Source organism: Staurois parvus, unplaced genomic scaffold, assembly GCF_062004578.1.
Source record: "Staurois parvus isolate SC_StPar_1 unplaced genomic scaffold, SC_StPar_1.0 ptg000310l, whole genome shotgun sequence".
In the NCBI taxonomy this organism is placed as follows: Eukaryota; Metazoa; Chordata; class Amphibia; order Anura; family Ranidae; genus Staurois; species Staurois parvus.
The window spans coordinates 1,229,056-1,245,344 of NW_028318106.1; the positions used below are offsets into that span (position 1 = coordinate 1,229,056).

The window sequence follows — 16,289 nt, forward strand, 5'->3', positions numbered from 1 at the left end:
CATATGCTTTAAGGTTCAATGTGTTGTGCATTCAGAGATGGTATTCTGCATACCTTGGTTGTAACGTGTACTTTGAGTTACTGTTGCCCTTCTATCATCTCGAACCAGATTCCCATTCTCCTCTGACCTCTGACATCAACAAAGCATTTTTGTCCACACAACTGCCGCTCACTGGATACTTTCTATTTTTCGGACCATTCTCTTTAAACCCTAGAGATGTTTGTGCATGAAAATCCCAGTAGATCAGCAGTTTTTTAAATACTTAGACCAGCCCGTCTGGCACCAACAACCATGCCACATTCAAAGTCACCTAAATCCCCTTTCTTCCCTATTCTGATGCTCGGTTTGAAATTCAGCAATTCGTCTTCACGACATCTAGATGCCTAAATGTACTGAGTTGCTGCCAAGTGATTTGCGGATTAGCAATTTGTGTTACCGAGCAATTGAACAGGTGTACCTAATAAAGTGGCCGGGAAGTATGGGTTGGATGCTATTACAGGACAGGTATTTCTTTTTACACTTGACCTGAGAGTTAACTTTATGTTTGAAAAATTTTATAAAAATAATTATAAAAAGGAGAGGTCAGCAATATCGGCTGCATAGTTTTCTAGGAAAGCTTTAGTATTGTAGGGAAGAAGCTGGAGCACTGCAAGGAAATCCATTGAAGAAGATGATACAGAATCCAAGCAGGCTTTGTCACTAAGATCTCAGAGCAGTAAGACAGGATTGCTAAACACTTACCCATCCTGTTAGTCACTATGTATATACGGCCTGGCCTACAGATGACATCCTATATTGTACACATCACTCTCTAGTCGGGTGTTTGGCCACCCATGCTGAAGGCCAATCTACACAGACCCAGCTATTCTAGTAGACAGATAAATGACAGACTGTCGTCTTTTGCATCACCAGAGTTGGCGGTTGGTCCCACATACATAACAAAAACCCAATCACTGCCATTTAATGTAGGAGAAATATGAAATACTGCAGCATTCAATCGCAGATCATTTTTCATTAAATTTTTCAGGATAAGCTTTTGCTGGCACATACATATAAACTTCTGCTGCAGTTTTAATTCCCTTCTAAAAAACAGTTTATTAATTTTTCCATTAAAAAAAAAAGTTATAGATTTAATGGCTTCTTAGCAAACATGACACAGGGAATCAGAACATTCCTCATCATTTTGAATGCCCCCCACCCCCCCGAGATGTGTGAATGGACTCGCCTTACAACCTATATAAACCCTGCCAATAACACCCTTCCTGTCCTAGGGTGACAACAGATACTCACTTTAGTATATCTATGGAGGAGCAGCGTTGGCACCCTAGGAAGTGTTTAAACACTACAGAACACGCCCCCCTCTTTCAAATTGATATATTGGGGGTGTAGTCTGTAGTTTATAGAGCTGACTTAACCAGGACTGATAATACTGTTTGAAATAACACTGCAGAGTGTCCAGGCAAGCTCAAATAGTATTTTTTTCTAATAATATTAAAATGAATTGTTGTAATTTAAAATTCAGTTCAGTCTTATTGAGGTTGGTTAATGTGTTAAAACATTGTTTGTATGAGTACTTTGCAATTGTATGTTTATCAGGGTAGCCATGTTTGCTCTTTACATATGCAGGCTCTGCTTCCTGATTTTGCACATATGCCAACAGACATACTAAGGCTGGCCATACAAGACTCATTTCTTTTGGTTCAACCAGCAGGTTGAACGAAAAAAAAAATGAAGATTCCCCCATTCACACATTTAGGGTGGATGGGGGAAACACTCCCGTTGAACTATTGTTTTCTACCAGCAGGCAACCTTCCCCACTGGCAGATACAATGATCAGCAGTGCCGGCTGTAGCTGGCGGCACGGATCATTCGGTTAGAAATGGACAGGCTAGTTGTACACAAGTTGATTGATAGATTGACTTGTGTACAATCGGCTAGCCTATAGATATATCAAAATTTGGACAGTCCCTGCTGAACCAGGGAACGGAACATCAATGTATAAGTGGCTTGAGTTTCCCAGTGGTGGGATATGAGATATGAAATACCACTGGATGCAAATGAGTACCATAGGCTAAAATTTGCTCTCACAATGGATTGAATGTGAACTTTTCAACCAGGTCCCTTATTTAAGCAATTCCTGGCCTTCTCTGTGGAAAAAGAGTATTACTTATAATTGGCTGCACAGACATCTCCAGCAGGAAGACTTTCACAGCATCTTAGTTGGGAAAATATAGTGTATAATCAGAAAAGCCAATCAAGGAAGATACTGATGTTAGATGAGAAGACCTAGCTAGCACTCAACTTTCATTCCAAAGGTGTTTAGTAGGTTTGAGGTTGGGGCTCTGTTCTGGCCACTCAAGTGCCTCCATGACAGGGTGGTCAAACGTGGTCTTTATGGACTGGGTGTTTAGTAGGGTTGCAGTCAGGGCTCTGTGTAGGCCATCAAGTCCCTCCTCAACAAACTGGTCAAACATTGTCTTTACAGACCTGACTCACACATGGTACAGCCATGCTAGAACAGAATAGGGCCTTCCCCAAACTGTCACCACATTGTTGGAAGCACATTGTCTATCTATGATGTATTTATATCCTGTAGCATTAACAGTAACCTTCACTGGCATATAAATCCAAACATGTATGGAACTTAATAGGTCATTTAAGGAATGTAGGTGTCCAGCATGATCTGGGCAATTTATGATTTCCGCTCAGTACCCTTTGCTGAAAACACTTGCACTCAATTGTTTTTGTAGGAAATTCACATACTTTTGGCAATAAAGCAATTGCAATGGACAGGTGTTGACAACTTTTGGCCAAAAAGTATCATTTAGACAGCAATCTTAGTTCCAAAAAAGACCCCTACTTAAGCGGTAGACCATCAATGCAACAAGCACTGTTCCTTCAGTTCTGTGGTTTTACATGAGTTTGACATAATCCCCCTAGGGAAAATATAGCAGCCTACCTGCCGTCCCTCTGCCCCTTGGGTCTTATTCTTTCCAGCTCCCCTCCATATATGGGGAAGAACAATGTCCACATATAGATTATCTCACTGCCAGTTATCTTCTCCATGTCACAGCACTAAACAGATGACAGCTGCATGAGATAACCTCTGATCCGGAAACATTTCCACACTGATAGCCTCTACCTTATGGGAACAGCTTACAGATAATCTACGTGTTCTGAATGAATCATCAAAGTCACTTTGAAGACACGCAATCACGATTCTTCCTAGGAATAGCAACAGCTAGAAAAGCACGGTACAAAAAAACGAAGCATATATATTTTATGTATATACAGTATATATATATATATATATATATATATATATATACACACACACACACACTCTTACATACATACCAGGGGCAGACTGACAACTCATGGGGCCCCTGGGCAACAGGGGGTCATGGGGCCCCTGTGTCCTTGCCAAAACTCAAAAAAGCCTATGAAAAAGGTACCAGGGGCATCTCATGGGGCCCCTTACTTACCCCGGGCCCTCGGGCAGTGCCTGAGTTTCCAAATGGTCAGTCCGCCCCTGATACATACTATCTATAAGTTCCAAACAGGAAAACAATTAAGACTCCATGCAAACTTGCTTAAAGTAACGCTAAAGCTTGTACTTTTTTCCAAAATAACAAACATTTCTATACTTACTTGCTCAGTGTAGTGAATTTGCACAGAGCAGGCCCGATCCTCTTCTTTTCGGGTCCCCTCCGGCACTCCGGGATCCTCCTCCTCCCGTAGTGCCCCCAGGGAAAGCCGCTTGCCCCGGGGCATCTCCGCGTGCTCATCCCTGAACTGCTGCTCTATGCATCCATAAAGACACATAAATTCGTGGCTCGACCCCGCCCTCCACTCTCTCCTCATTGGCTCACTGGTTGAAATTGACCGCAGTGAGAGCCAATGGGCTCTCGTTGCTGTCTCAGCCAATGAGGAGGAAGAGTCCCCAGACAGCAGAGGCTGTCGAGAACATTGCTGGATCAGAGGGGACTCAGGTAAGGATTGGGGTGGGGGGGGGGCGGCGCTGCATAGAATACAAGAAGGTAAAAAAACCTTGAGCCTTTAGTACCACTTTTAAAAAACACCAGTGCTCTTGGTAGACAAAAAAACCCCTCAAATTTTAAGCTTTTTGTGAACTAGCGCTTAGGAGCATTTATCATTTACTTTCTACCAGAAAAACACTCTCAAAAATGCAAAACAGAAGGGTTTTTTTCTGCCGCTGAGCTTAAAAAAGAATAGACTATCTAATGTGCATGGACACATAGGATAACATTATGTGCTTCTACAGGCAAATGGCTAAACTCCTCTAGGTGCAACGTTTGTTTAAGCCAGTGTTCATGGTGCCTAAAAGATCAGATTGATATGGGTCACCTTTCATTTTCAGCACACCATTGAAACTATGATACTCACATTAGTAATAATTTATTCAATGAGCTAAAAAGTGCATTGATGGGGTCCTTGGTTTATTAGCCCCCTATATAAACCCCCCTACACAAACTAATTCTCAGTTTTTCCCCTCTAATCAGTTCAACTGTCCCATTAAAGAGAAATACGGGCGTATGGAGGAATAGAATAGCACTGTGCCCGGCACTTTATTACGGTGGCAGTGACTTGTGAGTGCCTTGGAGCTCATGCAGGTTGTCCATTCCTCACTGTCATGGATTAATGGGGCGGCAGAAGAGTGAAGGAAAGGAGAGTATGTGCTGCTGGGGAGCTTTGAAGCAAACCTCTTGTTTGCATTTGCATCAGCAAAGCACAAGTTTGCTGTGTTCAGAACTGTTGCCTGGCTATGGACATTCAAACATTTAGATATTCTAAGCATTCATAACATGGACCTTATTATTATTATTATACAGGATTTATATTGCGCCAACAGTTTGCACAGAACTTAAACTTCAAATGATCTCTGCAGCTGCAGGTACTGTGGATCAGTTTGTCCTCAAAAATCACAAGAGAAGTACTGAAGTCTATCAATTCAAATTTTGGCACTCTGCTCTCTCCCCTCTTCCTGTGCACCTCCTTTGTATTTATATTACAAATGAGAAAACGGACAGGCTGACAAGTCACTTCTGCAAGGGGAAGCTGAGCTGCTGCAAATGGAAGTGATTTGGATGTAGAATTGAGGATGAATTACTCCATGGTGCTTGTAGCTATGGAGGTCAGTGAAAACATTTTTAAAGGAAGATGTCTATGTGTGAACACAATTTCAAGAGCATGTAGAAATGTTCTCGCAAATGACCACCTAAACCTGCATGTTCATGTGCACTGTACACTAACCTGCATGTTCATGCGCACTAACAATGTAGAAGCTGGAAAACACAGACCTCCAAATGGTGATCATTGTCATTTGTCCAGCACCACCACACACGTCACTTGTATGTCAGTGGGGTTATGTTCCCTTGACTATATCTCCTAGTGTTCTAGTTAGTAGATGGTTGGTGGGTAGTACATTGGCTTAGAGGTTAGCCCATATGACTTGCAGTACTGGGGTCCTGGGTTTGCATCTCAACCAGGAAACTATCTCTATGGAGTTTCATGTTCTGTCGTGTTTGCATGGGTTCCCTCTGGGTACTCCAGTTTCCTTCCGCACGCCAAAGACATTGCGGTAGGTAAACTGGCTCCTGTCTAAATTGTCCCTAGTGGTGTGTACAAATTGACTATGCACATGTTATCACATTCTACAAGCTGATGGGCAATTGGGGAGGGTTGAGGAAGGATCAGGAAACCCACCTGGAAAAAAGGAAATTCCATGGAAAAGGCTTTTAAGAGTACCAGGCCCATAAAAAAGCTGAGTGTTGAATACAGCTGAATGGATATATACACACCTAGATGGGCTGGCAAAGTAGTGATGGTGAAAAAAGGTGCATTTAAAGGAGCTTCCTAGTACTCTGTTGCAGAACTGACCATGGACTGTGATGTCACTAAGCACCATTTTGAAGACATCAGACAGAGCTATTGCCAGGAGTTAAGGGATATCCGAACATGTCACCAAAAGGTAATACATTACATAAACCTTTTAAAAGTTATTTGCATAGACATTTTATAAAAGCGTGATAGTAGCTTACACTTATTAAGATATTACAAGGCTTACATTAAAGTGTTACTAAACCTACAACAGTAAAATCGCTGTGTATATACAGTAAAGCATGCTTGTTATGCTCACTGTGGAAATTAAGGGGTTAATCCTCTGCATTGTGTAAAAATGCTGTTTGATCCTGTCTTCTCTGCTCCTCCTCTTAGCTCCTGATAAGACAGACTGAACCGTAGCCATTCTGCACATGCTCAGCTTAGTGGGTATTGCTAGAAAGGCTTTTATTTTTTCTTGGGAGAGTGCATGTGATCAGCACAGGGCCAATCAGCACTGTCCAGACAGAAGTCAGGAGCTTTTCATCCTCCTAGAGGAGAAAGAAAACTCCTCCTACAAGCTTTAATCAGTACTCTGCTGGACACTGATAGAAGTCACAAGACTGCTATAAACTGCTGATGAGAAAAGATATTTAGCGGCTTATATTTACTAAAATAATTGCATTTCCATGTTGTGTGTACTGTGGGAGACCAGATATAGTGAATGCAGGGTCCGGGGTTTAGTAACATTTTAAATTTCCAGAATACATTGAAAAACTCAGTTACTTTCTAGCAGTTAAGATCTGGAATGTGAATTCATTTTCCTGGGCTTTCAAAATATTGTGTTTCTGGATAATTATCTCTGCTGTGTGAACGATCACACTCAATAAGGTACATCATATAACACAAAATTCAGCAGCTCAGCAAAGGGCAGGCATCAATGTACTTACCAATCGATTCTCATCAAACACTTCAAACAGTAGCCTGTGATTAGTTGGATGGACCTGCAGAGGAAAACATCAACTTGTCAGAAGCAAAATAGCATTTCAGTAACTTAAATAAACCTGTCATGAAAGAAACAAGGGGGTTGCCATTGCGGATCTCTCCTAAAAATGCCAGATGCCTGCCTGTCTTGCTGACCAACCCAATTCAACCTTGTCACAGACACAAAAAAAAGTATGTAGATAAGGAGCTCAGTTAAGTAAACCTAAAGCCGAAATTTTTTTAATTTTTTGTTAAAATCCATGTCTTTTTTTGCTGTTTGTGTCCAAATGGGAAGCACATTCAACTTTGGTGACATTGTAATACTTGTGGAAGCAGAAGCCCAACACAACCTTGCTGAATCACAGCTACAGTTCTTCAATGATCACATTTTATGCTTTCTACACTGCTTACATTGCTGATTGCTGTGATTGGTCATCACAGCGATCACAAGGCACAGAGCCACTCTGGTTGTCTCTGTACCTTTAGCCAATGCACTCCACTAAAAATAATATACTAATGTCAGTGCTCAACAGTGATGGAATCTACAAGTCTATGTCTGCCACAGTTCTAAATATTGGCACAGAATACATCATGTAGTAGAAAAAACATCCACTTCTTTGCAGCTCTCTCCAGACCGGGGCATCTTCAGAAAAAAAAACGTAAATGAAACAGAGAGTGCACTGACATACTGTAAGATCCTCAAAAAATCTATAATGGTTGTAAATCCTTATATACACCCAGTGAAGTGACTGGCCTCAGGTAATACACAGAGAGTAAGCAAATCCTCCTACAAAGGTTGCACCTGTCTATCTGCGGTCTTCTCTTCTCTACATCCCTTTAAAGTCTAGAATTTATACAGCTTGCCTGAGAGTTCAGGAAAAAGGGAGAGGAAAGCTGAAGTTACACTCTGTAGAGCTCAGTGAGAAAAGCTCTGAGAGCTAACTGGAGGGAAGTCACACACACCCCTCTACACAGCTCACAGGAACAGAGCTGGGCTGTCAGTCTGCTGGAGGTCCCTTCCCTGTCACCATTTTTTTCTTGGTGTCAAGAAAACTTATCAAAAGTGATTCATGCTGATAGCAGGGGAATGAAGCAGCAGACAGATACCACACTTAGTGCTCTTAAAAGAGACAAGTACACACTATAGAGGGATATGCTTTGTTCATATTTCATGTCTGAGGTTTACAGCCGCTTATAAATATTCCATAAGGAACATCTTATCAACCAACGATTGCACTCATCCGTCCACACTACAAGACCAGCCACTAATATACCGGCTAACATGTTCCAAGGCAGCACTCCTCCTGGAGCTGGCTCTGATGAAGAGGCTCTGTCTTGAAACATGTTTGCAGGTATATTAAACTGAAGCATTATTGGACAGATGAGTGTGATTGCTGGTCGATGAGATGATCCTTCTGGAAATATGTGAATAGCATGTCTTTATATCACCTTTGTGAGTACAAATTAACTTTTTCAACCTATTAAAGATTTTTTTGAAGATCTTACACTATGCCAGTGCATTTTATGTACGATGCCCTCCTATGTCTAATGATGAGTGGAGGCAGCAGCTTTTTGCATGCACCCAAAAGGCAAACAAAAGGACATAGAGGTACTACCACATACTCTAGTAAAGCTAGCCATGCACAGATCGCAATTCAGCCATTTCAGCAAGAACCAGACAAATTTAGATCACTGTATGGGCTGTTGGAATTTTCCCAAACAATCAGTGCCCCAACTATAGCCAACAACACTGATCATTGGATTCTGCCAGTAGGGAAGGCTCCCCACCAGCAGAATACAATAACTCAGTGGGAGTGATTACCCCGGCCACATCAAATGTGTGGATGGGGGAATCAGTACATTTTCTTTTGCTCAACCTGCTGGTTGAAGAAACAAAAAAAATCAGGTATGGCCTGCCTAAGGGTGCTGTCTGTCCATTGTAACTAAAGTGGTTAGAGATGGTTACTGGTTTTATTAAATGGACAGATGCAGGGCTACACAGAGAGAAGACTATAACAAGGGCAGATTGCCAAACAGGTGAGGTTTGTGGGCAGCTAAGTGGATCAACAATTTGCTCACCACTGCCCAGCGCCAACAGAGGCGAGATTGTGTCCAGATAGGAGAATTCTCAGGGCATCTGATGACCCTTTGCTTACACGATGTGGCAACTATTTGCAACATAAGTATTTCATTCATTTGATTGATACCCTGAGATAGTGTGAATACTTGAGCTATGGAATATCAAGAGCTCAACCACAAGTTATGCTTGATGTGGTGGGACCGAGCAGCTCTGCCTCCAAGCTGGAGGCCCCAACTATAGCCAGCAACACTGATCATTGGATTCTGCCGGTAGGGAAGGCTCCCCACCAGCAGATACAATAACTCAGTGGGAGTTATTACCCCGTCCACATCAAATGTGTGGATGGGGGAACCAGTACATTTTCTTTTGCTCAACCTACTGGTTGAAGAAACAAAAAAATCTGGTATGGCCTGCCTAAGGGTGCTGTCTGTCCATTGTAACTAAAGTGGTTAGAGACGGTTACTGGTTTTATTAAATGGACAGATGCAGGGCTACACAGAGAGAAGACTATAACAAGGGCAGATTGCCAAACAGGTGAGGTTTGTGGGCAGCTAAGTGGATCAACAATTTGCTCACCACTGCCCAGCGCCAACAGAGTCAAGATTGTGTCCAGATAGGAGAATTCTCAGGGCATCTGATGACCCTTTGCTTACACTATGTGGCAACAATTTGCAGCATATGGATTTAGTTCATTTGATTGATACCCTGAGATAGTGTGAATACTTGAGCTATGGAATGTCAAGAGCTCAACCACAAGTTATGCTTGATGTGGTGGGACCGAGCAGCTCTGCCTCCAAGCCGGAATGAAATGTCATTTTCACATACTTCTACTGGGCAAAATTTCCCTGGATGAAAACGAGGATGGAAACGGCAAACCTTTGGGAACCTTTACAGTGAATTTAGTGGACGTTTTTCAGCCAGGAACAGAAGGCTGATCCGGCAGCTGCCCCTCATTAAAAGCGGAGTCTCATATTCACCGGGTAGGGGTGACGTGGAAAGGGAGAAAGCTATGTGCCCATCCCCCACCCATTAGGCATACCCACTGTAAAACCTCTGTAGGAAACGCGTGTAAATACAGTGTGAAAACTAAACAAAAGGTGAGTTAATAAACTGCAAGGCCTTCATGTCAGATACAATATCACCACCCTGATTGTAAACCTTCGGCAAACTATTTTTTATGAATGCGGGTGAGGTGGGAAACAGATTTTCTTATCCTTGACTAACCTTTGGTCTGGATCTAGACCGAGAAAGCCGAAAGCCAGAAGAGGTACCGTAAAAGCCAAGCAGGGCTCTTACAAAATCTGAAAAGAAGCTTCCTCATATTTAATACAGAATGTCAACCACAGGCATAAAGGAACATTCCATTCTATAAAGACTTAAAGTGGTTGTAAAGGTTAAAGTTTTTTTTACATTAATGCATTCTTTGTATTAAGGGAAAAAAAACCTTTGGAATATAGTTCCCCTTGGAACCCCTAAATACTCACCTGAGTCCGATCTCGATACCATGCCATGCCCAAGAGCAGCAGAGTTGCTGTGTCTCTCTCCTCAATGGCTCAGATACAGCAGCAGGACCATTGGCTCCGACTGCTGTCAATCAAAGTCAGTGATGAGGAAACGGGGAGACCTGATGTCGGTCACTACTGATGCAGACATTGGGGCTCAATTGTGAGCATACAGGTGGGCCTCAATAGGAAGCATTTTCCTATGGGGTACCACCGAGAAGAGGAGAAGCCAGGAGGCGCCGTCAGGGGACCCAACAAAAGGAGAATTGGGGCTGCTCTGAGCAAAACCATTGCACAGAAGAGGTAAGTAGAAACCTGTTTGTTTTTTTAATTATGGTTTACAATCACTTTAACCACTTGCTCTCCATAAGGCTTTAACCCCTTCATGACCAGGATATTTTTTGCTATACAGCACTGCACTACTTTAACTGAAAATTGCTCGGCCATGCAACACTGTACATAAATGAAATTTATATAATTTTGTTCACACAAATAGAGCTTTCTTTTGGTGGCATTTGTTCACCATTTTTTTGTACTATTTACATGAAAAAAGACCAAACATTTTGGGGAAAACATGTACTTTCTGCCATAAAACATATACAATAAAAATTTTAAAAAATATTACATTTCTTCATGGATTTAGGCTCAAATGTATTCTACTACATGTCTTTGGTAAAAAAAAATCCCAATAAGTGTATATTATTTGGTTTGCGTAAAAGTTAAAGCTTCTACAAACTATATACTGGAATTTAATTATTATTTTTTTTTTATACTAGTAATGGAGGTGATCAGCAACTTATAATGGGACTGCGATAGTGCGGTGGGCAATCTGACACTGATGCTGGGGGGGAACTAAATGACATCACCAGTGACCTTAATACAATGATCAGTGATAACGATGATTATACACGGTCACTGTACTAATGACACTGGCTGGGAAGGGTTAACATCTAGGGTGATCAAGGGGTTAAATGTTTGCTTAACTATGTGTAATATGTGTAAAGTGTGCTGCTTTTACTAAGCGGTCTTGATCTTTTTCCCCTGCTGTGCAGGGAATAAAATACAGCAAGATCACCTGTCAGTGTACACACCTCTGTGTTCTTTACCAGCACAGAGCTCACTTCCATGAATCATGGAGCCGATCAGCGGGGTCGGGTGATCAGTCATTGGTTGGGACCTGCTGATCGGCATGTGCTGTAACAAATCACAGCACAGCCAGGGTGGCGGGCACACCCTACCTGGAAGAGCTAATCAAATACCAGATACGTGATGCAGAGCACAGCGGCTGTCCTGTTGCAGTAAATGTATGTGGGGCGGTCACTAAGTGTTTAAAGTGTACATATTGTATAGCTTAACTTTTTTAAAGATGATCTTCAGTCTGATTGAAAAAAAATAAAAATCAGCAGCAACAAATACTGTAGATACTGACTTTTAATAAAGGGCCCGAGCTGGCTCTTTAGTATCAAAGTATGGGACCACTACACCAACTACTAGTATAAGGCAGCACTTTTCCACTGGCCACAATTGTAAGCTGCACTACAATTTTCACTGTTATTTTTTTCTTTTCTGCCCATTATTATATGTCTCATTTCATGATTGTTTCTTAAAGCAGAACTCCGGGGAAAAAACTCTTTATATGTCATTGTTGCTGATTCCCTACTGTCACTGAATATCTGTCATTCATCTTCTGGTTCACTCAGTAGTTGCTTTGAAATAAGCCTATTGTTTTTCATATCAAACCATTAATTCTCTTTGGTTTCCTGTTAGTAAGTCCAGTGGCTGCTATGCCCCCCTATTCCCCCAGCTACTGGTCTTAACACATCCCTTCTGTAGTTCTTTCTCCAGGAAGGAGGGATGTAGTTCAGCCCCACTTGCAGTGATGGGCAGACTGAGACTCTCAGACACATTCAACATGTACAGGACTAGTGCACCCGCCCACATTCACTACAATTCCCTGTGCTTGATGGGAACTGTAGTTTCCTTTTATTGCAGAGAGAGGAGAGGATATGATGTAATCCCGGCTGTTACACTTCCTCCTTGGCAAAGCAGATGCTGTTATCTTTTGAAATACAGAGATGAGCTCATTGAAATTCAAATAGACTTTTCTCCTAAATGGTAAGGATTTTCAAAATGTTATTAAATGTGTAGGGGGTGTACTAACTGGTGTTTTTTTTTGTCTATCCCAGATTTTTTTCTTAAAAAGCTGAGGAGTGTTAAAAAAAAGCTATTTGCTAGGGATGTAAAATACGCTGGATACACCTCATTCTTTAGTCTTTTATGTTTTATTATATTTACAATTTACTAACTACGTAAATGTGCTATGAGCTAGAGATGTAATATATTAGCATGGGCCCCAAGCCATGCACATTTCTTTGAAGGGATCCTCGGTATTACAAGAGTTGAGAAAAGCTGCTGTTCCTATTCCTAATGCCAACATCAACATTATATATATGAAATTAAGAGAACAGAAAGAAAAGTGCAGAAATCCCACCAATGTTGGTTGTCCTGGAGAGACAAAGGTAATTTCTATATTCAGCACTTAACAAAAACGGAAATATCACTTTCGGATGTCGCGGTCCTTTAAATTGTTTCTGTATCTCTCTTTAATATATACTCCCCCCATAATCTGCTACTTGTGGAGATTTACTACCTATATCCCGCAGGACTGCCCAGACCGCTACAGGCCCGAGCCTTATCCTGCCATGCACTCGCCTCTTATCCAGCGCTTTGCAGAAGGGAGATTAAGCCTGTCTGCTAAGCCAATTGAAGTTCTATAAAAAGACTTAATGGACAAAACACAGTGGAAAAATAACCCCGGCCTCTTCATTCCATTCTCTCCCTCATCCAGACCATTCTACAGGAAGCATACATGGAGAGAGAAGATAGCCCGTAACTAGGCACAAGAAATTGAAGAAGAAAAAAAAGTACTCACTCTGAAAAAGAACTCCTCGTTCCATTTTGGATTCAACGTCTGTAAAACAGAGAAAGGCTCATTAAAGCATCAAGTATAGACTCTTTACAAATAATAACAACTATAAATGTTTTTACTATTTTCGAAGGCGCTTTTATATGTACCCTTGAGTTACTGGTGGTCCCTCGCTTTCAACTGATCTTCTGGCATGGGGCCTATTGGAGGGAGCACTATATTAAATAGGCCATAATTCCCCCAACAGCTGTGTGCTGAGCAATTAGGGCACAGGAGGATCCCTGGCCACCCATATTGTATGCGAACCCAAGCAATCAACTTTTCTTATATGAAAATGTATATGAAAGTATAAAAGTATAACTTTTATATATACCAGTGAAAGTTTTTTTTTTTTTATTGTTGATTATATCCGTTTAAAGTGTTACTAAACCCAGGACCCTGCATTTACTATATCCGGTCTCCCCGGACCCTGCATTCACTACATCCAGTCTCCCCGGACCCTGCATTCACTACATCCGGTCTCCCCGGACCCTGCATTCACTACATCCGGTCTCCCCGGACCCTGCATTCACTACATCCGGTCTCCCCGGACCCTGCATTCACTACATCCGGTCTCCCCGGACCCTGCATTCACTACATCCGGTCTCCCCGGACCCTGCATTCACTACATCCGGTCTCCCCGGACCCTGCATTCACTACATCCGGTCTCCCCGGACCCTGCATTCACTACATCCGGTCTCCCCGGACCCTGCATTCACTACATCCGGTCTCCCCGGACCCTGCATTCACTACATCCGGTCTCCCCGGACCCTGCATTCACTACATCCGGTCTCCCCGGACCCTGCATTCACTACATCCGGTCTCCCCGGACCCTGCATTCACTACATCCGGTCTCCCCGGACCCTGCATTCACTACATCCGGTCTCCCCGGACCCTGCATTCACTACATCCGGTCTCCCCGGACCCTGCATTCACTACATCCGGTCTCCCCGGACCCTGCATTCACTACATCCGGTCTCCCCGGACCCTGCATTCACTACATCCGGTCTCCCCGGACCCTGCATTCACTACATCCGGTCTCCCCGGACCCTGCAGTCACTACATCCGGTCTCCCCGAACCCTGCATTCACTACATCCGGTCTCCCCGAACCCTGCATTCACTACATCCGGTCTCCCAGGACCCTGCATTCACTATATCCGGTCTCCCAGGACCCTGCATTCACTATATCCGGTCTCCCAGGACCCTGCATTCACTATATCCGGTCTCCCAGGACCCTGCATTCACTATATCCGGTCTCCCAGGACCCTGCATTCACTATATCCGGTCTCCCAGGACCCTACATTCACTACATCTGGTCTCCCATGACCCTGCATTCACTACATCTGGTCTCCCTGGACTCTGCATTCACTACATCTGGTCTCCCACAGTACACATAGCATGGAAATACAATTATTTTAGTTAATTTAAACTACTAAATACCTTTTCTCATCAGCAGTCTTGCGACTTCTATCAGTGTACGTCCAAGCACTGATTAAAGCTTGTAGGAGGAGTCTTTCATTCTGCTCTGACTGTCCTATGAGGCTACAGGACCACTGACTTCATCAGCAGTCATGTGACTTCTATCAGTGTACGTCCAAGCACTGGTTAAAGCTTGTAGGAGGAATTTTTCATTCTGCTCTGACTGTCCTATGAGGCTACAGAACCCCTGACCCTAATGTCTGGACAGTGCTGATTGGCCCTGTGCTGATCACATGCACCCTCCGAAAGAAAAAAAAAACTCTCTAGCCATACACACTAAACTGAGCATGTGCAGAGTGACTCCTAAAGCTCTGTACAACCAGCAGATGGATTGGGGACAGCAGAAGAAGGGGAAGATCAGAGAACACAGGATCAAACAACCTTTTTAAACAATGTGAAGGATTAACCCCGTAGGTTCCACAGTGAGTATAACAACCATGCTTTACTGCATATACAGACTGATTTTACGGTTGAGGGTTTAGTAAAACTTTAATAAGTGCACAAATAACTGCTTATCCTGCAAGAAATGTAGGGAGCTTTTAACCAGTCATCACCAGCAGTACGCATATATGTGGCCTCTTGGAGGGTGGGATTTAATGCCGAGTCCATATGTAAACACATTACTGTGCTAACAGCATGCTCCATGCGTGCTCCCAGAAAAGTAACTGGCGGGTACCAGAAAGCTCCCGATGCATACTTGCAATTGGGAGCTTTCCAATCATGTGACTGCTGTGACTACCAATTCACATAATCGGAATGACCGCCTCCGCCTCCCAGCATTTAGAACCTCTTAAAAGGCCGGGTGGCGGTAGCAGGAAGGGATTAAAGGAGTTCTATGGTCTCAGCATACACTTTTATTTTATAACATCAGCATTGTAATAACAATACAAAAAACATTTATTATTTGCCAATCCATATAAAACACTTCTCATGTTCTGAGTTCCACCTGTCTGCTGGTCAGCGCTTTCCAAAACTTCCTGGATTCCCAGCATGCTTTGCAGCTTCTCCTCATTTCTAAGGACTACATATCCCATGGTACCAAGCAGCGACTCCTGTACATACTCCACCTCCTGAAATTCCTCCTCTCAGCACCTCTGTAGTTCAGAAGGCAGGCTCTGTGAAATGTGTGACACAGCTGTGCCTACCCATAGGGCAGAGTGACTACGTGTCACAGAATTCAAGGAAGTAAATGTGTGGGGATCTTTACAGAGTATGTTTGCAGACTTCAGGATCGTTCAAGATTAATAGGAGTAGGCTAATTGAAATACAATGTGGAACATAATATAATAATTTTAAACTTTGACCATATATACACTTTAAAGTTCCTGTGCTCTCTGTAGTGTTATTTCAAACAGTGTAATCAACTCTGCCAAGTTTTCTCTGTGGACTATAAAACACCTCCCCCTAGGTTAGGGAGAGGAGAAGAGGGGGAAGTGT

General features: G+C 42.7%; 1 protein-coding gene across 4 annotated transcripts in view; it reads right to left on the reverse strand.

Annotated features, from left to right (window-relative positions):
- Positions 1-16,289, reverse strand: part of NEDD4L (NEDD4 like E3 ubiquitin protein ligase) — a 635,056-nt gene that overhangs the window by 257,245 nt on the left and 361,522 nt on the right. For all 4 annotated transcript variants that reach the window (XM_089683436.1, XM_089683437.1, XM_089683438.1 and 1 more), the window contains 2 exons: positions 13,340-13,378; positions 6,792-6,845 (listed from right to left, as the gene is read on the reverse strand). In XM_089683436.1, coding sequence (XP_089539562.1) covers positions 6,792-6,845; positions 13,340-13,378 — 93 coding nt within the window. The remainder of the gene's footprint in view (positions 1-6,791; positions 6,846-13,339; positions 13,379-16,289) is intronic.